This window comes from Homalodisca vitripennis, chromosome 2 (assembly GCF_021130785.1).
Source record: "Homalodisca vitripennis isolate AUS2020 chromosome 2, UT_GWSS_2.1, whole genome shotgun sequence".
Lineage (NCBI taxonomy): Eukaryota > Metazoa > Arthropoda > Insecta > Hemiptera > Cicadellidae > Homalodisca > Homalodisca vitripennis.
Genome location: NC_060208.1, coordinates 127,029,185 through 127,052,665, shown reverse-complemented (window position 1 = coordinate 127,052,665; position 23,481 = coordinate 127,029,185). Strand labels below are relative to the sequence as shown.

The 23,481-nt window shown below is 32.1% G+C and overlaps 1 protein-coding gene across 4 annotated transcripts in view; it reads left to right on the top strand.

The window, feature by feature from the left end:
* The window catches only part of LOC124354696 (GPI ethanolamine phosphate transferase 2), a 59,069-nt gene that overhangs the window by 2,978 nt on the left and 32,610 nt on the right, over positions 1-23,481 (top strand). For all 4 annotated transcript variants that reach the window (XR_006921705.1, XM_046805342.1, XM_046805341.1 and 1 more), the window contains exons 2-6: positions 2,308-2,516; positions 9,687-9,873; positions 14,007-14,213; positions 16,089-16,277; positions 22,262-22,389. Coding sequence is in view for 3 of the 4 variants with exons in the window: in XM_046805342.1 (XP_046661298.1) it covers positions 2,359-2,516; positions 9,687-9,873; positions 14,007-14,213; positions 16,089-16,277; positions 22,262-22,389 (869 nt within the window). In the remaining variant the exon portion in view is untranslated. The remainder of the gene's footprint in view (positions 1-2,307; positions 2,517-9,686; positions 9,874-14,006; positions 14,214-16,088; positions 16,278-22,261; positions 22,390-23,481) is intronic.

Here is a 23,481-nt window from a genome sequence, read left to right as displayed (position 1 = left end):
TGAGCTCTGTTAGAGTTTCAGTAAAGGAAGAGTTCATAAGAAGTTGGTTTTCTCAGATCAGCATATATCTGAAAGAAAATAATTTGTACGATGTGATTTAAGACCCTGCACAGGTGTTCAATATGGATGAGACTTTTTTTTTCTTGTGTCCAAAAAGCAGGAAGGTACTTGGCATAAAAGGATATTGCATTTTTTAGATATTTACATAAAAAAATCTTATAAATAATATTATATAAAGTCATTTTAACTTTAAAAGTGACAACCTGTTATAGTTGTTTGAAAGTAGTTTCTTTACAAATGCGATTTTGAAGACTATCAAAAACTGGTAATATTGTAATCAAACACTGGGTAAAGTGTTTTTCTTTGAATTTATACGTTTTTTTTTCATAAAACATATAAATTTTACTGGTGTATACACATTTAATAGAAACTAGATTTATAACTTGATAATTTTTATGTCTCTACAATAAAAAGTTATTGAGGTATGAATTTTTGTCTCACTTTTTTCCTTAATATTGATAGTATTAAGGAAAAAAGTGAGACAAATTAATGAGATTTATTACTTTTTTATATATGAAAAAAGTTGAACTGAACTGTTATTTGAAATACCCGTAACAAAATTTGATTAAACATTTTAGTTTCGATAGTTTAGATAAACATGAATATCGATTGTTTTGTTGGCTGCTTATTATACTGCAACATATAATTTGACCTATAGATATCATAATGAATAACTGCCAGCTGTTTTTATTTTACAGAATAACTATATTGTTTGATAAAATCTCAAAAGCCTATAAGTAATTTGGTTTGACATTATTATTCCAAATGAATTAAAGCAAGGTAAAATCATGAGTAAGGTATTTGAGTAAAGGCTGGCTGCAAGTGCACAATGGCGATATACATGTGTTATTTGTGTCACAAGGTGTTAAACACATTTATCCTTCAAAATAGCACAAAGATTCTAAGTGCACTTTTTTTTGTTACATTTAATAAATATACATAGCCTAGATAGTTTTTTATTCGTTATTACATTATTATTTTAAGATATAAAAACAGCTGAATTATACTGTAATTTGAAATACCTATAACGTGATATGATTTTTGTATTCATATCGAGGATTTGTTACTCTTCAATTAAATAATCATGAATATCAATGATCGATTGTCGTGGTGGTTGGTTATTATACTGCAACCCAGAACTCGTACTCTCACTCTGAAGAAACAAGATGACGAATTAAAAATGGAATACATTAATTTTGTAAAATTTTAATTGTTGTTTAAAATAGGTACTCTAATTATTCTCAAGGCAGTCAAGCCTATTACAAGGGATGGTTGTCAGTGTTGTACTAGGCTGTTCTGACCAAAGAACACTCAGATAAGCTATTGGGTGCAGATAACACTAAAATTCATTGATAAAAAAAATTAATAAAAAAATACTATAAAAAAAACGATTTAATTGATTTTTATTTTCTGCTCTTCGAGGCATTTATTATTGAATCATGACCATAATTATAGCTTTTAAGAGATAAAGAAAACCATTTATACCACAATAACACCCAAATTGTAATATGCAAAAGTCTGTAATCATTTATGGTAGGTTGGTTTCATGCCACGTCATATGATGTGACTACTCCTTAAAAGGTTTGGGTTACTACTCATTCAATTTTTGTAGTAAAGACAAAAAATGCATAACGGGTGTTTTTGGTCTGGTACCTTTTTGGTATATAAGAAAATCGCTTCCACCCAAACCAACCACCTTTAATTTAAGGTGGGCCCTCTTAATGGCTTTACCACTGACGTGTGGTAGAGCAGACTGTACAAATGTACAGACTGTATATTTGTACAGCAGACTGTAAAAATACCTAACGTCAGGCATGTGAATCAAAACCAAGGCTAACTCCCATCACTGAGAGTACCTTAGACCACACAGCCATCCTGACTTGATGTCTAGAATGTGCAGATAGCTCACTTACGATAGCCTGAGCTTTAATTCTTATTAATAACTACAGAATATAATTTTGTTAGCATTGTTAATATAACCTTTTAAAATGTATTCTCTAAACCGTCATACAATTTTTGATAGGATAATAGTCTGTCACAGCGTCAGATCCCAGACTCTCTCTGCACTAAGAGGAAGATGAATTGGAGCTTACCTCAATAATCACATGAAATCAACTCTTCCCACCATAGCTACTTTATGAATAGATTGTTTTTTATTAATTTTACTAGTATATCTCTAGTGATATTTATTGTGTGTGCCGAAAAAGAGTAGATATTTTATAATCCCTTATATGGAATTTTCTACAGATGGGGAAGGAATAACCAACTTAGTGAAAGACTACACAATGAACATGCAACATGGACAGGACTGGACCAAGCAGTGTGTTAAGCCAGTACTGTATGACTGTCGGGTTCTTTTGTGTCATACTCTACATGTATGGATTTTTTCCGATTAAGGCATCTACCAATATATTTTCCTCAAGAACAGACCTACCAACAAATCTGCATGATTTAAAGTAAGAACTAGATTGTAATCTACCTTATTGTAATATTCTTTATATACTTTAAAAATGTTATACCTTAAAATACATAAACCGTTTTTTAACCTTGAAATAGCCTACACAAAAAAAACTATTTTATCAATCAAAGTTATGTGCCGTGCTCTCCACTTCTGATGTAACAAATCTATCACCTGTGCAATAAATTTCTGAAATAAAATTACTCAGTTGCTTACCAGAAATCTCAAACTGAGATTCCTGAGGTACAAACATTACATTCATACATGTAATGTTTGTATTTCGTCTACATGTATAAATTTCAAATTTGAGATTTCTACTTAGTAACTGAGCAGTTACAGATTTCAGTCACCTTGGAGGTGGAGGCAAGGCACCTTTAACAAAATCTTCATAACAATATCAAACACCCAAGTTTGTTTATTTTAGATACTAAGCTATGTTTTTGTGCATATTGCAAGCTTTATTATTAATTTATTCTTTTTTAGATATTTTAGATATAAAATGCTCAATATCTGTAATTTTATTGTACATAGACATTTTAAATTTTAATAATTTAAAATTACTTTTCTATTTCTAATAAATAAAGTCAAGAGTACTATTAACTTTCTCTATTAATATAAACTATTCAATGAACTACCAACATAGTTTGAATCATTCTAAATAAATTATCTTGAACAGTTTTTGATAACTTAATCCTTGGTTATTGAATCTTATCTCTCAAGTAGGTGGAAAAATTCTATATCTGTCTGTCTGTCTGCACAATAACTCGAAAACAAACTGACCTATAGACTTGAAATTTTCCATGAAGCTTCATTTCTATGTAAATTCTGTTTGATATTGGTGCATATCACTCTATAATATGGTCTGTGATTGTTAGCAAACTTGTTTAGAATATGCGTATGGGTAACCATGGTAGCAACAGCAAATATTGCAAAAATAAATAAATAAAGTACAATCATATGATATTTATATATGTGACATATTAACACATGTATCCTAACTATCTGCAAGACATTTCAAAATTTAATCTGTACCATGACCATAAATATACAGTGTGCTACTTTAGAAAATAAGGAAATCGGAAGAAGTCCTTGGCAAGCTATGAGACCTGCATTAAAGAGTCAATGTCAATCAACTTCACAAGCAGTTTATTATACCATATGAATCTTATGTCCAACTATGAGTAAAAAAAGCAATGTCCCTTTACAGTCTAAATCTCGATAGGAGCCTAATGCCTAAAATTTATGAAATAACTAGCAATTATCCACGGATTTGCACTCAATTTTACAGCTGTTGTACCTGTATGAGCACTTCTGATTGGAGTGAATTATATTTCTTACGGCAATGTTGAGTTTGCCTTCTTCAAATCAAGAAAATATGTTAAAAAGTGTAGATTTATGGTCATTATAATTTACTCCGATATTTGTATTTATTGTTACATAGCTGATTTTTCCTCTTTCCCGAGCAAGAAAATATACAGGGTGTCCCATGAAGAAACGGAGAAACTGTCAGGACTTGTTCTTACGGTGAAAATAACGAAAAAAGTTCATATACACATAGGTCCAGAAACGCTTAGTTAGCGAGCTATACAGGGTGAAAGATTTCGCCCAGAATTCAGTGCCACCGTTAAAAGAGAGCCCTATTAAATTATTTTGGGTGTTACCCAGGACGTAAAATTTAATGTATATTATGCAAATTGAACTGAAAAATTGAATAAAATTGGTACCAGACCTCTAGCTGCAGTAATTTTTAAGATATCTGAAGAAATACGCAAAATTCGGTGTCCAAAAACAAGTTTCATTTAGGTTTCAAGTAGATTAACTTTGTTAAATGTGTAACAAACACGTAAAATTCTTTAACAAAACTTGTAAAGAATTAATTTCTTAAGATAATGATGTAAAATAAGCCACTAAAAATTATACGTAAACTTTAAGAAAATCAATTTTTAATTAAATAAATAACGTACGAAGAATAGACAAAATCGGTTACACTTTTTTTTCTTACTGAATGTACATCCTAATATTTTGAGAAAACAAGTTAATTATTGAAAATAATTATGTATAGATTTTATTTATAGAAACATTCTTCTATTTTTTCTAATGAATTACATACTAGTAAAAAAACTTTCGTATGATAAAATCTGAAACTTAACAGATTTAAAACAGATCTGAAACTTAACAGATTGGGAATTAATTTACGTTATTCTACAACTTTTGTAACAAAAATATTATTTTCATAGGTTGGCAGTACTAACAGCTGTTCAACAATCACAATTACGAACTCTTTTTGAATATTTTAAATTGAAGTGTCATACAGATAAGTTAAGTGTAAATATTGATACAGTAAAAAAGTTAATATGCCGTTTCAATTTTTTAATGAAGAATATGCCGACATAATGTTTTAGCTGCTCGACGTGAATATCAGGAAAGATTTCCTGCAAGGCGGATTCCGAATGCGAAAACCTTTTCTTCAGTGTTTCAGTTTTTAAGAACGAATGGATCATTTCCAACAATTTCGTTTTCGGTTGAACGGCAGGCACATCGTCGCGTTAACGATGAATTTCAAGTGATTCAACATATTCATCGTGGCTCGGGTACTAGTACGAGGCGAATTGCGTATTGCACTGGTTTATCAAGAGACAAAGTGTGGCGCATCTTGCGTAAAGAGAGACTTCATCCTTTTCAACTGCAAAAGGTACAACATTTGCTGCCGACAGATTACCCTTTACGGTTAAACTTTTCTCATTGGCTTCTAGACAATGCTGATAGGGTGAATTCAATTTTATTTACTGATGAAGCAACTTTCACGAGAAACGGGTCCTTCAATTGTAGAAATAGTCATTTATGGAGCGAAGAAAATCCACATGGTACCGTAGAAACCTTTTTCCAACACAGATTTCACATTAATGTTTGGTGTGCCGTTATTGATGACAAAATTCTAGGACCATTCGTTTTTGAAGGAAACCTTACAGGAAATATGTACGAACAATTTCTGAAAAATGATTTACCGGCTCTTCTGGAAGATATCCCTTTACAAAAAAGATTAAAAATGATTTTCCAACACGATGGTGCAACTCCTCATTTTTCTTTAGTAGCTAGAAATCATTTGAATGCTAATTTCTTGAACTGGATTGGGCGTGGTAGACCAATCAACTGGCCACCACGATCGCCTGACTTATCGCCTCTTGACTACTTCTTATGGGGATATATCAAAGCTATGGACTGGTGTATAAACGTAAAGTTGATACCAAGAAAGAATTACTCGTTAGAATTCGCAACGCATTTGACAGTATAAGAAACAATCCAGACATAATTCGCAGAGCCACCACAAATATTTTACGTCGAGCAGAGTGCTGTGTGCATTATGAAGGAGGGAATTTCGAACAGTTACTAAACTAAGGTTAGTTATTTTGTTAGCATTTATTTTTTTTTGCAATAGTAAGTGAAAATAAAAGTTTATAAAAACATGTACGTTCAGCAAGAAAAAAAGTGCAACCGATTTTGTCTATTCTTCGTACGTTATTTATTTAATTAAAAATTGATTTTCTTAACGTTTACGTAAAATTTTTACTGGCTTATTTTACATCATTATCTTAAGAAATTAATTCTTTACAAGTTTTGTTAAAGAATTTTACGTGTTTGTTACACATTTAACAAAGTTAATCTACTTGAAACCTAAATGGAACTTGTTTTTGGACACCGAATTTTGCGTATTTCTTCAGATATCTTAACAATTACTGCAGCTAGAGGTCTGGTACCAATTTTATTCAATTTTTCAGTTCAATTTGCATAATATACATTAAATTTTACGTCCTGGGTAACGCCCAAAATAATGTAATAGGGCTCTCTTTTAAAGGTGGCACCAAAATCTGGGCGAAATCTGTCACCCTGTATAGCTCGCTAACTAAGCGTTTCTGGACCTATGTGTATATGAACTTTTTTCTTTATTTTCACCGTAAGAACAAGTCCTGACAGTTTCTCCGTTTCTTCATGGGACACCCTGTATATACATACACAGCCCTGAGAAGCCTACTTCTGTTAAAAGACTCATCATCATCGTCAGACGTTTCCGTTAAAAGACTATTATAGATAAACCACTTGCAAAGAAATCTGCGCAGAAGCAAATATCTGAGAGCCCCTAATCCGGCGGGGGTTGTGGTGGGGAGTGGGACCAACACCTTCTTGTCTCTGTTTATCAGCTGTGTGGATCGTGTCTCGCTCGAACAGTTTTGTTTACACTGCAGCTACTTTATCCTGTTCTATAACTATATTTGTGTGTGAAGGCCTATACAAGTGTTGCTGTCTAAAGTACTGTGACTGGCCCGGCCTACCACCGCCCACTGCCACCGGCCTGTCCGGCCTCGGTCGGCTCTTGGGGCAACTGTGTAGGCCGAGTGTCCCGGGCCTGGTCGGCCCGCTCGCAGTGGTCAGGTGTCTATTTGATTGTGTGCATTTCAACTTCACAAAAAGGCCGGGTTAGGCCGTGCCATCGCAGTGGGTGCCGTGCCTAAGCGTAAAGTATTAATTGAACAGATTAATATACCCATAGACGTATCCAGGAAGTTGCATTTTGTTATGAGTTTAGCTGCGTAGTGGCAGTGGCCAATAGAGATGTGTCGTTCAATTTTGATCTGTTCAATTCGAAAGGGTCAGTTAGGTGAACAAGTAATCTGGATCAGAGTGTTTCAAAAGACCCGTTCACCGCGAGCGTTTTGTTCACTTTTCCCTGCCAACTGAAGTAATTTGATATTTTTTTGAAACCAGTTATATTATCTTTCAGGTTAAAACTTACAATATTATAATTAAGTTCATTTCAAAACTCTTATCCAGGAAAAATAGCTAATAAAAATCATTTGGAACTAACTAAAACTATAGAGTTTATGCGTTGGTTACACTAGGTCTCCAAAATTGTTCAGTCATTCCTTTCATTCACTGCTAACCAATTAAAAATAAAACCGTAATTGTATAACTCAAAGGGGGGAGTAGGGAGTCTGGAGTATTATGAAAAGTGGTGGCAAGTTAATTGGTTGGATAAAAAATCATTTGTAATTTATAAAAATGAATTATTTTCAAACAACCAATGCGTCTGTTTAACTTTCAGTAATTTGTTTAAAACATTTGTAAGAGAATAACCTTACTTATAATAATTAAAGGCATATAAATGAACCAAGTCCATTGATTATAACTATAACGTTTAAAATATTTAGTAATGTATCTGGTAACGTACAATTAAATTTTTTTAATCAGTTTTAATAATATATTTTAATCAGATATATTTACATTTACTAGTTTCCTGAAACAATACATTTATTGTTATATATCTATCCATTCACTGTACGATATGCTGTTTCTTCCTCTATTCGAACACTTTTTTGCAACCGGATCCTTTCGTTCACTTGGTCATTCCTTCCATCCATTAATTTTGTTAGGTCAACACGATGACCGGTAAAACACGCTCTAGCGGGAAGGCTCAGTAACTCTGCACTTGGCGGTTTGTGGAACTGCTGAAATCATGGACAGGTAGGCCTCATGGTGTTCTTCCGGGGCGCAAAAGGCCCTCGAGGCTAAAGTGCATGGCAATAGGCTGCCCCATAGAAGAAGAAGAAGAGGAACTCTGCACTGACCGGTTCATCTGAACGAATTGCAGCAGTGAACGAGACTGACTGAGCCTGATCGGTCAGATGATCTGATAAAGCAAGTAAAAGGATTATATTGTCTCATATATTTGTACCGCAAGCAGTTACCCGTTGCTTTGATCTGATACCAGTTTTCCCAATCAAGAAAATATATATCACAGTTCAGAGAAGCCTACCTCCATCAAAAGAGAACTAAATGGGTTTTATTTAAGTTTTTTAAATTTATAGTAAAAGTTTTAAAAATATTTTAGAACAGTTAGAGCTGGAGATGGTACATAGTTGAAATGAACAGACCAATGAAATTTCATCTAACAAAGTTCTTGTGGACTGCTTCAACCCTTTTTAACTCCCTAGTCTTCGGAGTTAAATTCTGACCGTATGTTATAGAGTATTTTTTAACGTGGATTATTGGTACTTGCCTAATCGCTGAAATCTAAATGGGCTTAAAAAATTATGGTTACTCTTTTGACAATTTACACACTGTAAATGTAAACAAATTGAAAATAATAAACAATGTGTAAACAGAACTGTTGATTACATTTGACTGGATCATTTCATTAATATTACACAACTTTAGAGACCAAAATGAGATATTTTGCTGCTTTAAAGACCAGTGGAGAGTAGCCCAAAGGGATTTTCAAAAAGAGAATAGGCCTATATTACAGGAACCGTAAGAATGTCCATATAAAATTTCAGTACAATCAGTTGAGTAGTTTACATGTGAAAACCCAACAAAGGCACTTTTGCATTTATAATATTACTAGCTATATCCCGCGGCTTCGCACGCTTTACGTAAGCCTTGGCCATGTATTTGCACTTCTGGTTCAAGCGCATTATATTTCTAACACCGGTGTAGAGTTTGCCTTGTTGTCACGATCAAGAAATTCTGTATGCTTATTATATAGCCATTATACATGTACATGTGTTTTATTATAAAGCGGTCTAACAGTCAAGCTTTAAGTTCAACCATATCATAAAGACAAACATATATTCTAACTTAGTGCCTTCAAATAGTCTTTGGCAAATTAATATACGTAATTGTCTCGTAATTGCAGTTTATAATGTGCAGGCGCATTGAAAACTTTTATATTTTGCAGCGCCACCTCGTGGTGAGTTTTATAAATGAGTATAGCATATAAACCTTCTCCGTCGAAAAATACATATACATTCAAATTTTCATAATGATTGGTCAAATAGTGTACGATTCCATAAAGGACAAACACACAAACATTCATTTATATATATATATATATATATATATATATATATATATATATATATATATATATATATATATAGATTATGATAACATTGTAAATTTAGCATTTTTGAAGTAATTGACATTTAAGAAATTATGTTTTTATAAGCATACATTTGCTAAATGAGATACATGGAAGAACCCTTATTTTAAAAACTTTTTATATTATATGATTTTTTTAAAATTTACTAACAATAGAACATTTTGTATGTTCAAATTACTTATATGTTTTAAAACATTAAACCACACAGATTCTGAGATGTTCCTTTTCACTCAGATTCCATACTGAAAACTTGTACAACGGCAGTGTGAGTAAGACTGTACTGATGGTGATTGATGGAATCAGGCTGGATTTTGTGACAAAGGACAACATGCCATACACAACGGGGAAGTTGGAGGGGAAAGAGGGTTGCCACCTGACTGCTAGGGTGTCTGCCCCAACAGTCACCCTGCCCAGGATCAAGGTGAGATGTAACAGTTGTATCAAACACTACGGGTTCCATACTGGTATTGATAGTTTATTTTACATCAATATAATAAAATGAGATCATTCAGTTTACAGGGATGTATAGTATTCTGTGCAGTGTCAGCTTCTGTGATCTGTATCAGTTTGAAAAGTAAACAATAAAATATACAAATTCCAGTCTTTTGGTTATTGATTAATTTTAAAAAATCTATCTTTTGATATTTTCTCAAATTAAGAGGATTCAGTTTTAAAATAGTAAAAATAAGAAATTCAATAAAAAATTACATTTTTATCTAGGTGTCTGTACATAACAAAATAATTCTTAACTAGAATAATAAAACTAGAAACAATAATAACGTACCTTCGTCAAACAGTTCAAACTGTAGTCATACACTACTATAGTTTCAAATTTGAATATGTCATCTTCTGGTGTCAGTGTCAATAAATATTAAAAGCAAGGATTACCCATCTGTAGTCATCATAGTTTAAATTTTACAAATACAGTACAAAACGCAACAAATAACTTAATAATAATGAGAAACACAACATTTGATAACATTAAGGCCGGTAGAAGACAGGACAACTGAAACTAGGTTATTTCAGTTCCTGGTGCATCAACGTTATCAGCTGATTGGTCGGTTGGCGAAACTAAGAAACTTAAATTTTTTTGGGCTATCAAGATTACTTACAGTAAAAAATAAATTTATGCACAATCATTATGTTATGGAATTTGTGAAATATATAAAACATGTGATAGTACAGAATTTTATTTCCTGAAAAAACTTAAGTTGTTCTGTTAATGTTGTCTAGTACGTGTATATACAACAGGCATCAGGAAAGTTCTGAGAAGACGAAAAGGTTTCAGTGAACTCTTGACCTGTAAATTGCTTGCCTTTCAATTTCTTATGAGGCTTATTTTGTAGTTTTTACTGTAGAAATTAAATTATATCAGACTTGTTGAAAATTCAATATAGAGCAGTTACAAAGTTTTTAACTCAATAAAGAAATTTGTTAAAGAACTTTCTTACTTCTGTGACAGTTGTATTGGAAAACAACGCTCATTCTGTGCTACTGTACAATTTTGATACAATTCTTAAAATAATACTTATGACCAGGAAAATTAGAAACTGTAAAACTTTCTTTTTTATGACCATGTTGTAATTTTTTTGGTTGTTATGGTAAAATTATGTTTAGATAAATTTTACACTGTAAACAGTAAAAAAGCCTCAAGGAATATTTTGCCTGTTACATTTGTAATTTGTAGGATGATTATCTCTTTGTTTATTTGTTATTCTATTGAATATTATTATATTGAAAATGTTTAGTTGCCCCCCTTTACTCAATTGTAAATTTGTCATAAAATCTGTTAAAATAAATGTAGAGACCTCTAGTTTGCATTATTGTATTTCTTTTTTTATTCCCTTTAAAATGAGGGGGTCACATGATAGGGGTTTGTATTTGAAAATTTTTAGTTGCCCCCCTTTAGAAAAGGGGGGCAAAATTTTCAACTACTTGAAATATTAAAAAAATATGTTATAATAGGTAGGGTCAAGGTTTCACATAGATAGCTCGGGCCGTTTAAATTATATCCAGTTGTGCCAGGTCATAAAACTCGCTCTGTATATATATATATAAATGTCTTAAAAAATCCATATATATACCGTATATATATGTATATGCCTTGAAAAATGCTTCAAGTTTCTTTACCTTCCATTTGTGATATACTGCACATCTTTGGGGGCTGGATTTTTTCCAGTTGCAGGAATCACAGTTATGAGGACTATCCAGAAAGTAGATTATGTATGGATATAAATAAAAAAACAAAGTTCAAGAAAAGAATTGTATTATATACATTTGAAAGTGACACAAACATACTATATTTCAACATAGTCACTATACAGATTTAGGCACATCATAGTGGTGAACTAGTTTTGAAATTCCAGCGTTATTAAATTCTGCTGTCTAATACTTCAACCAGGTATTCACACCCTCCTGCAGTTCCATGTTATCATCAAAGTGGTGCATATCAAGCCAGGTCTTCATTGTGGGAAACATGTGGTAGTCGCTGGGTCCGGACTGTGAGGGAGATGTGGAAACACCTCCCACTTAAAAGCATCCAGGACTTCTCGAGTCCGATTTGCCGTGTGTGGTCGGTACCCATCTTGCACAACATTTTTAGTAACCAACTTCTTCATAACAATTTCGTGTAACTAACTCCTTGAAATTTGAGGAAAACTCGACTCTACTTTAGAGACAATTTTATTGGTTACAATGCTACGCCATCCACTTTGTTCGTCATCATGCACATTAGTTTGGTCATTTTTAAACCTTATACTTCCCACTTCCACTTTACAACTCGTGGGATTTTCAATTGTGTCATACATTTTAAACTGCTATTGTAAAACAAGGAGCGATAATAACCTCTAACTAGCTTGGCTGGATACTAATGAATGGAGAAACGCCTTGACATCAAAATGGCCACAATAGTCTGCCCATGGTGACTACTGAGTGAAACGTAATCTATTTTCTGAATAGGTTTTCAGAACGCAGAAAATCACAAAACCAAAATGTTCAAAATAAAATGTTAGACGAATACACATATTAAAAATATCACTTATAACAATAACCACAGGAAATGCCAACATTGAGTTCCCCATCATTGCCGCACCTTCGTTAGTTCAGGTGTGACGTGTTGTTTTTAATTTTGTGTCCTTTACAGTGAAATTGGTTAGTTAATTCTCTTCAGTCTGGACTTTATGCCTTTCATCAGATATCACTTAATAATTATTGTATCTTTGGGTGGTAGTACATTACCACATTCCGTAGTCTTTTGATGTCTTGGGACATTTTTTTACACCTGAGGAAGTGGATAGATTTCAATCCTCGAAACATAGTGTTATACTGAGTTATACTTTTTTTGTATCATATAATGATGGGAAATGTCCGAAATCCCACTATCCTTTCAAATCGTCAATATCAAATTTTAAATAAAGAATTACAATTAAATGTAATTGCAGTTATAAAAATAGAAAAAAAAAACAACAAGACCTGATGTAAATAAAATATTCAAACATCTGATTTAACCTTCTAACACTAACTGTTTAGTTGCTGTCTGTCATCAGCTAGCTCACAATCAATGGTTTTTACTACATGGAATAGAAAACTTTAAATTGATGTGTAATTTTAACTATTTAATACCATAACTCATTTCCTTTAAAAAGAATATACATATCTAATACATTCATCTGAAAATAATTGAATATTTACTGAATGAAGAGTTGAAATTCACAAAACTGAGTATATCATGGTACAAGCTCATTGAAATAACATGAACATGCGATGTATGTCGCAATTCGTTGAAGGGTTACCACCCTACTAATAAGTGAAGGATACAAATTTATTAAAAGGTAATTGGTTTCAGTACTGAATGGGAAAAATATATTTAATATTCATGGTTAATTTGAAATATGTCCCATACAAGTTAATTTTAGAATGTAAAAAATGTTTAAAAACTGAATTTGAAACTTGGTAACAGCAACAGTGTGTTTAATTTTCCTACAGGTAAAAGAGCTCCTTCTATCGTATTTCTGATTTATCGTATTAAAAATAATCTTAACTTTTTATCTCAGAAAGCCAGTATTCTTATAGATAAAATACCACTACATTCATGACTTATAAAATTATTGTATTTGATTACATTTACCTAATTTTAAAATTCAAGCCAACTTGGAATGGCTACCATTTTTGGCTCGATTTTCTGTTTGAAGGTCGGGTTTGCGACATTGTAGTGTACTAATAAAAACTTTTCATTTGAAATGCATACCAACCTATGCTTAAATGTAGGATTTTCTGACTACTTATGGGCTGTCCCCCTGAAGAAGTAGCGAGCCACTGGATATGTGTTAAATTAGATTTTTATGTTCAGTAACTTTATACTAAGTTTTATAGTTCTTTTAAACAATATACATATAATTGTTCTGTAACTTTTTGAACACCTTGTATAACTACATTTAGGTGATAGGTCTTTACAATGAAAAATGAGCATCTTTTATGAAATTAATTTTTTACTATGGATATAATTACTCAAAATTGAGAAATTAATAATGTAAATATTTTTTAATTGTTCTGCAGGCCATAGTGACTGGCACAGTGTCAAGCTACATTGACGTAATGCTCAACTTTGGCACCAAAGAATTAACTGGAGACAACGTTATTCGGCAAGCTGCACAGACCAAGAGGTTGTTATTCTATGGTGATGATACGTGGATCAAACTTTTACCTCATCATTTCATCCGCAGTGAGGGAACATCATCATTCTTTGTCAATGATTATACAGAAGTAAGGATGAACTTATATAAATTAAAATTACATGTTGTTAGTAACAATTTGAATAAAATGTCCTTATACGTATTGTTATTAATGTGTAAACCTTTGATAGCGATGTCATTTGAGTTCTTTTTTACATGAAGCAAAAAAGAACTATTTGGCTATAAATAAATAAACAGGGTATTATAAACTTTATTAAATAATTAGCTGCATAAGATTTGCCTTTGAATAAATTTCTAATGTTTATAAAAAATGAAATGAAAATAGTGAACAATAAAGTAGGAATATTACTTAACACAGTTTAGTATTAAACAATATAACGCTTTGGCCTAGACTGATCATTTGTAAGTAAAGTGAAATTCTACTATCCCGGCATCCTATAGTTCGGCATGCTTGGTAATCCGGCATGCCTTTTAGAAAAAGTAGAATATTCCTAAACAACACAAATTATCAATCATTTAATACGCAACAATTTTTTTTCTGTTCATGGTGGACACAGCATTTAGGTGACTGGCCATAGCCCTCGGCTGTCGGCCTGTGTAACCAGTTGCACTTTCGTGTTTTCGAATCAGTTCCATTGAGGTTAGTAATTGTAGGTTAATATGCTCAGCACAGGTTTGTGATGGAAGGACAACTAAACGACTGACGTCTCGCCATTGCCTTCTGAGATAGGCAAGCATTGTCTAGAGATGCTGGCAGTAGCAGTAAGGTATGGGGCTGTGATAACCAGGATGAACGCACTCTTGACCTTGACCATGTTCTGCCGAATTTTTGTGATGCGTAGACTACGTATAATAAATTGACTGTTTAAAAAAATAGTTCTTGTAGATCCATATATAACAAGGATTATCTGAAGGTTATTGTTTGAATAATAAAAACTGATTCTTTGTTTATATCATGTCTACATTATTTCTCTAATATATATATCAAATAATCCAACCAAGTTGATAATTTGGTATGTCTCAAAATCCTGTGCACGATTAATGGAAGTTTACTGTAGTTAAGAATGTTTTAGTATTGTTTAAATATATAAAAGATACAATTACATTTATTTATTTTATATGAGCAAAACTAAACCTAAACTTCCTTTTGTACATGATTTCCTTGGTGATTAAGGTACTTATCTAAAATCATATGTTTTCCAGTATCAGTGTTATATTCAGTTGCGATCAATTACTGACATGAAATTACTGCTTGTTTTAGCATTTTATTTATTTCATTGTTGCGACCCACTCAAAAAAACCGTCTCACTTTTTGGAACAGGTAGAAATCATTAGGCGTCAGGTTGACTAGTGAGAGATGGCCAAAAGTGTCCAACAAAGTGTATTTTAAATGCTTCAATTAATTCTTATTGTGTTGCAGCTGCTGTACAAGGTTGAGAGCTATGAACAAAAAATTTAATCATTGGAGACAACATTCCTCATATCTAAGATTGTTAATAGGATGGTGAAGTTATTGTCCTCTTAGCATAAATTTAAATGAAAGTAAGCAGTTATACACTGTTGTAATGGCAAGGAAGTTATGGCTTTTGTGTTCTTTTTTTCTTCTTTCTGAAATTTGGTATTGTTGACCTGCATTTGATGTCATTTCATGAATTGGTGTTTGGATTCAGGAGGTAAAACATATTTCACATTAAACCAAAATAACAGTTCAAATGTCAGAGCTAGACAGGAAGTGGAGCTAACTGATTCACTGAAATGTTGGTAGGGGTTAGAGATTTTCTTTGGGAGTATTGCACAAACGTACCTTACTTTCTGGGTGGATATGTTGCAACCTCTATTACACTTTATGCTTTATTAGTTCCGCACCTTTATACAGCCCATAACAACAGACAGGTTTAGACTCTAAAGGTGAAAAAGTCCAGTAATGATTGGAGTAATGTGACAGGTAGACAGTAATGTGACACGACATCTGGACTTCGAGTTGCACAGGACTGATTGGGACGTGATGGTGCTGCACTATCTGGGTCTAGACCACATCGGCCATATCGAGGGTCCCAACAGCCCTCTGATCAGGCCCAAGCTGCGAGAAATGGATGGTATCATTGCTCGTCTCCATGAATATTTACAAGAACAGGTATGGACCATACTATTCATGTTTTGGGAAATGTATGATCATGTGTGATAGGAAAATTAATCTCTTTTAATTATCTGGCCACGATCCCAGAGGAAAAGGACTTTTTTTAAGCTAACTCTGGGCGTTCCACTAATTTTGTTTTTGAGGTTTGTCTGTAGTAAATAATTAAATTAAGTATTTTATTGGTGTGATTTATTTTCCTTTCCCGTTTTAGTTCTAACAGCAAATATTTACATAAACAAAACAAAAATATAACAACATCATACACAATCACTACATCTTCTAACTTTCAAGAAGGGAAAACAGTGACAGCTTGTAAAATATAAATTAATAGCAATAAATTGTACACAAAATAAGATCTTAAATAATTTATAAACAGTACTAGCACTTACCCATGGCTTTGCAAGAGGTTCCTGTTGAGTATTAAATTATACAGAAACTAAACGAATTGTAACCAATAATAATAATTATTATAAAAATAAATATAAACAAATTTCCATCTGCTGTTATGGCAAATTTGTAAGTTAAAAAAATATTTTAGACCCTCTTGTTGCAAAATTACCTTATGTGCGATTGAATATGCAGATTAGTGATCTCTTAGAATGTTGGTAAACAATATCAAACCAATAAATGACTAATCGTTCTTACTCTTTAAAGAGTCTTTGATCTGGCAATATAATCTTTGTGATAGAATTTACAGGTGGTTATCTTTTTGTGGGCCACCCGCCACGCTTGCTTTTGTATGTACTCGTGGTATTAGTTTGTCAAAGGTATGAATATCTGTAACCTCAGCTCAATATATAATCTTACTTCCAAATCCTTGTTCACTATATCGTCCTATTTCCTTGATTTAGTCTAGGAATTATATCAGTATATACAGGGTGTATATTATGTCTGGAAACACCCAAATATATCCTTTAATAATTTAAATATAAATTTGAAACCTCTTACAATCGTGATAGAGATTGGGCATCTACTTTTTGGAACAATGTTTTGTTATGTCACACCAACGGGGGACGTCCTGCCGAGGGTATCGTGAATATTCTTAATGGAAGCCTATACCTTGTGATACATAATTTTAAAGGTAATAGCTTACTGAATTGAATGCCACAAACCGCATCTCAAAGGAATTATTCTATCAGAAAATAGAGCATTTTTAGTATTGAAAATTTACTGATGTTCAACAATGTAATTTTAACATGGTTCTTGCCACAAAATGTGTTACACTAATTTTTTAGCATTTTTTTAAATGTTCAATTAAATAAAACAAAAATTTCATTTTAAGCTGGTTCTATTAGCACAAATTTGCCAGTTTTTATTACAGTACAATTATGGAAATACTTATGTTATTGATTTCTTATTACAAATAAAAAATAATGTATGCTGTTAGAAAAGTCTTACAACAAACGTTTTACCTGCATTTGGTGTCAAAGCAATTGTTCGAACTGTGTTCCTTCTACGGTTTGACAATGAGCCAATCTTGTGTAAAATGATTCGACAGAGTTGCCTAACATTTCTTCAGTTATCAAAGCAATCTCCTCTATAATCCTGTTTCTTAGGTCTTCCAAATTATGAGGCTTTCTTCTATAAACATTGGATTTTAAATGACCCCATAGGAAATAATCGATTGGTGACAAATCCGGAGATCTTGGAGGCCATTCGATTTCTCCTCTTCGGCCAATCCATTTATGAGGAAACCTTAAATCCAAATACTCTCTTACCTGTCTCCCATAATGGGGTGGAGCACCATCCTGCTGAAACCATACATTATCAAAGTATTCTCCTGATGCAATTTGAATAGCTGGGATTATTTCATTTTGGAGCATATTGTAGTAAAGTTCGGCATTTAAATTTCCATTGATGAAAAAGGGTCCAACAATTTTGTTACCTAAAATTCCACACCATACGTTCAGTTTTTGTGGTTGCTGTGAATGGGACTCAGTAATCCAATGTGGGTTTTCACTAGCCCAGTAACGGCAATTGTGCCTGTTAACATTGCCATTTAGGAAAAAAGTTGCCTCATCAGAAAATAGTATGTTGGTCAGAAAATCTCTATTGTCATCACATTTGCGCATCACAAGTTCACAAAACTCAACTCTTCTGTCGTAATCATCCTCACTTAACTGTTGGACTAAATGAACTTTAAATGGTTTGTATTTATTAATTTTCAAAATCTTACTCACAGACATAGGGTGCATATCATGTTGCTGTGCAGCTTTTCTGAGCGATGTATGTGGGTCTTCAATAAATGTTTGCAAAACATCTAGTGCATGTTCTTCATCTGTTGCAGATTGTATTCTACCCGACTTTGGCCGATTACGTACACTCCCTGTCATTTCAAAACGCTCAATAGTTTTTGATATTGTTGAAACACTTATGGGATTCCTTTCTGGGAAAGTGTCATTAAACAAATTACAAACTTCCCGATAAGATCTTTGACGATCGCCATATCCTCGCATCATCAACAGAGTAATTCGTTCTCTTTCAGACAATTCCATTAAAATGCCAAATAAAAACTGAACTACTGTAATTAGATAACCTGTTGACAGCAATGCTTCAGAGACACTGATTAACTCGACAGGAATGATATGACCTTTGTCCATTTGTAATTCCCAAGCTTAGACCTGTCTAGTGAAAGCTCCATGCTCAACAAACTGAAACCTGTAGACCAGATGATTAATAACACAATAATGTTTCTCATAGGCTAGTGACCTTTGTCTCTTTAAACCTTCCTGCTGACTGGAAAACACCAAGTACAGATTCATAAGTAATCAGAGAAAGTGACTCATAAGTTTTATTCATTGTAATAAAAACTGGTAAATTTGTACTAATGAAACCAGCTTAAAAATAAATTGTTTATTTTATTTTAATTGAACATTTAAAAAATGCTAAAAAATTAGTGTAACACATTTTGTGGCAAGAACCATGTTAAAATTACATTGTTGAACATCAGTAAATTTTCAATACTAAAAATGCTCTATTTTCTGATAGAATAATTCCTTTGAGATGCGGTTTGTGGCATTCAATTCAGTAAGCTATTACCTTTAAAATTATGTATCACAAGGTATAGGCTTCCATTAAGAATATTCACGATACCCTCGGCAGGACGTCCCCCGTTGGTGTGACATAACAAAACATTGTTCCAAAAAGTAGATGCCCAATCTCTATCACGATTGTAAGAGGTTTCAAATTTATATTTAAATTATTAAAGGATATATTTGGGTGTTTCCAGACATAATATACACCCTGTATACCTAACCAGTATCGTATCCCTCATCAGTGAAAAACACATACGTTTTTCTGCAATAAAAAAATTGCATTTTGTTTCTTGTGTGTTGCTTTGTGATTCCATTTGCTATGGTCACGGCCTCACTGCACTCATTTGTTTCCTAAAATTATAGTCATGAAGCATATGCTTCATTAAATCGTTTTAGTGCCCAGTCCTTTTATTTTTGTTCCTTTGGCTACTTTAAATATACTAAAACATCAAAGGAAGTCAATTTCAGGTATACTGTGCACACATGTTCATAATTTTGTTCATTAAATTAAATTTTTTAACAATTTATTAATGAAATAATATCTTGGATAAACTAAATCTTTTGAATTCGTCATTGCAGCTATCTATTGTAAAAAGTAGGTAATACTACTGTACTTGTGAATGCTATTTGCTTCACAATATGACAGCGGATATTTATTCATGGAAATACAAAGCAATATTTGCCAAATAATTTTGGAACCACTTGTTTAAATCTTCTGTGATTCCAATTTTTTAGAAAATCAAGTGGTTTAGAAAAATTGAATTTAATTACTATATTTTTCTCATCTAATTAATTATTTCTACAAACTGGAAATCACTTTAATGAATCATTTGTACAATTTTTTTTGTAAACATATTGACTTGATGCTATGGTATAGTTTTCTTTTAAGTATTTTGTCAAGCAGTTCCCAACATACCTTTCAATTATTTCATCTAATACAGATAATATTGATATAGGATGGTAGTTCTAAAACTTCTTGTAACTATTTCTTATCTCCCTTGTATATTGGCTTTACTATTGCAGTTTTGAGAAAATCAGAAAAAAAGTTGTATATATTGTGTGTTTTTTTACTGTTCTAATTTATTCCATCCAATTTAGATACTTTCTTAATGTCATAAACTTTACCCTCATCAGTTTCCATCATCTTAACCATTCTTAAACCAAATTTATTTAAAATCTGATTTCCTTTCTCCTTTTACAGATTTCAGAAGTAAATGCAATAGTCAAGAGCCAAAATTTCAGTTGCATAAATACATTCTCCATTTTAATCCTGTTGTTTCTTGATTTGTTACAATCTACCTCCGGACCAATATATTTAATTCTTTTCACCATCTGTACAATTATCTTAACCGGTCATTTGTCTGAATGTGTCTTTGGAAGTAGACAAACCACCTTTATCTTCTTTTTTCACTTCCACTCCCAACTTCGTAGCTATATTTACGGCAGTCTGTTCTACATCTTCTTGTCATTGCAGACCTCATTCAGATCAAAATTTTGATTCCATCCACATTGTTTTAAACTGTTTAGTCTCTCTTTCAGCTCTTCATTTTGTTTGTCTTTATTATGTTCTGTTTGTTGCAGTTCAAATATGTTTTTCATTTTCTGGCAAACACTAAAGTTGGGTTTATATGTATATATATATATATATATATATATATATATTATATATATATATATATATATATATAATTATATATATATATATGTATATATATATCATATGATCATACCAATTGCCCAAAAACACTGACTTTCTTTATTTCTATGCATCTCTTCCTGATGTTTTCTAAGTAATTTATGATGTTATTACAATTTAGAGCTATTTTACTATCGATATTTTTAAGGATTTCACAGTAATTCCATTTTTAACATGTGTACTTTTTCTATTTCACTCTTGATTGAGTTTCTTTATCTTCTTCCTATCACAGATATAACCCCTAAATTTTATGGCTATCAGTAATTTTTCTAAAAATCAATTCTTTTATTTCAGAACAATAAAAATAAAAATTGTTCCAATAAAATTTTCATGAACAAGATAGAGTCGGCTCTGCACTGCCCACATTCCATGATAAGATAAGAATAGTATTGTATGTTCCTACTCAACCACATCCAACTGATAACTGCATTTTTAAAATGTTGTATAACTGATAGAACTATACCAGTGGGACTATCATAGCAGATGTAGAGTCCTTTAGTTGGCTTTATTGAGGCAAGGCTCCAACCATCATTTTGAAGAATGAAATACAGTAGATGATGAGAGAATGTGCACAAGGAGTACTGAAATCTGTAATTTGGAGGTCATAAAGCCTCTCATACTAACCTGAAATGGGATAGGCATATTTTTGTTATAATTATTTTAATCATTTGCTCTCAGAATTGTGTTTTAATTGTGTCTCCTAAAGTAAGATGGCTGCTGGCCACTGCTATTTCTGTGTCAGCTCAGTAGTTGCACCTACCAAAATATTCTCTTAGGTTGGGTGACCAGAACTGTTGGCTATTGTGTCCTTTCTATGTTTCTTTCCCAGCAATTTCATAGAACACAATAAAAAAAACCATTGAATAGCCAGCTGTGATGGACATCCAAGAACATCAAGAGAAAAAGCAAATTACTACTTATTCCGAGCTAACACAGAACTCACAATGGTCTGTAGTAGTAACCAACCAACCTTAGAAGCTAATTCAAACTAAACAACTCTTCAGTTAGCTAAGGAACAGCAGTACTGGCTATCCAATGGCAAAAGAGGTTAGACCAAGTAACAAAAGCTTCTGAGAAATTTAATGGTTTTTGACCTATTAATTTTGTAACCTAGTTAATATTTAGCTTACTCTAAAAAGGAATTTTCATTGAATTTCAGTCTTTTTGTATAGTTTATTATTTTATTTGACTGATGTTACACAATTCTGACTGATCTATAATCACAATACCTGTTTTCTGTGTTGTATCAGGGTGGAGGAGTGTTGGTGGTGTGTGGTGACCATGGCATGAAAGACCAGGGAAGTCACGGTGGAGTTTCCACTCCAGAGGTTTTGGTGCCTCTTGTGGTGCTTGGTCTTGGTTGTCCCACTCACAATAAGTACATATTATTTATCATACCATGTTAAGCTTTTTCATTTACATACTTACATATCTTGAGTTCCAGGTATGAACAGTAACATATTGTGTCTTGTTTTGTTTTATTTTATTTTATCTAAGTACTAGACAAAGCTCCCATTAGAACAGTTTGCAGATCTATGACAGTTTTTTTGTCAAGCTGCATGTGGCATGTTCTTGATTTTTTTAGAAGGCTTCAAACAGAATGAGGAGTTATTATTACTCCAAGTGTAATGAGAAAAGTTCTATACATTCCAGAAGCTGAGTCTCACTATAAATGAACGGTCAGAAAGATACTTTTTATATTAATCCATGGATCCTAAATATATGATTTTTTTCTTAAAAAATAAAACCCATTAAATGTGTAAAAAAGAAATAAAAATTACAAAAAACAAAATCAATACCAAACCAATTTCTGCTATTCTTAAACCTTTGGAGACTGTCCGATAATCTAAAAAGTAATCCAGAAATACCACTCTCTATTGTGTTGGGATTTGCAGAGGTTCAGAGAAATAGTTATATTTTAAGAACATAGTCATATCTCCCTACCTTCTACTTCCTTAATTTGGTAAGTATAATATGGGCTTCCAGAATATATGCCTTTTAATCTGCCAAAAATATGAGCATAAATTTGTATCACTTATTAAACATATTTTTAAAAACTTAAAATATTTGAACAAATTATAATTACCCTTAGTCATAATAAAAAAACCATTAAACTATAAACATAATAAATTGTATAAAGGATATAATATATTTTATATATATATATACACATATTATATATATATATATATATATATATATATATATATATATATATATACATATTATATATATATATATATATACATATATATATATATATATATATATATATATATATATATATATATATATATATGTATATACATATTATGTATACAAGTACAAAAGTTTTGAAAAAAAAACAAAAATTAATAATCGCCTGTTTGCTTCAAGTGTAGTTGCTGTTATCTGTGACAGTTGAAATTGCACAAACATAAAGATAAAAAATAAAAATTGCAAGGGAAATATTATTTACTAAAGCATGACA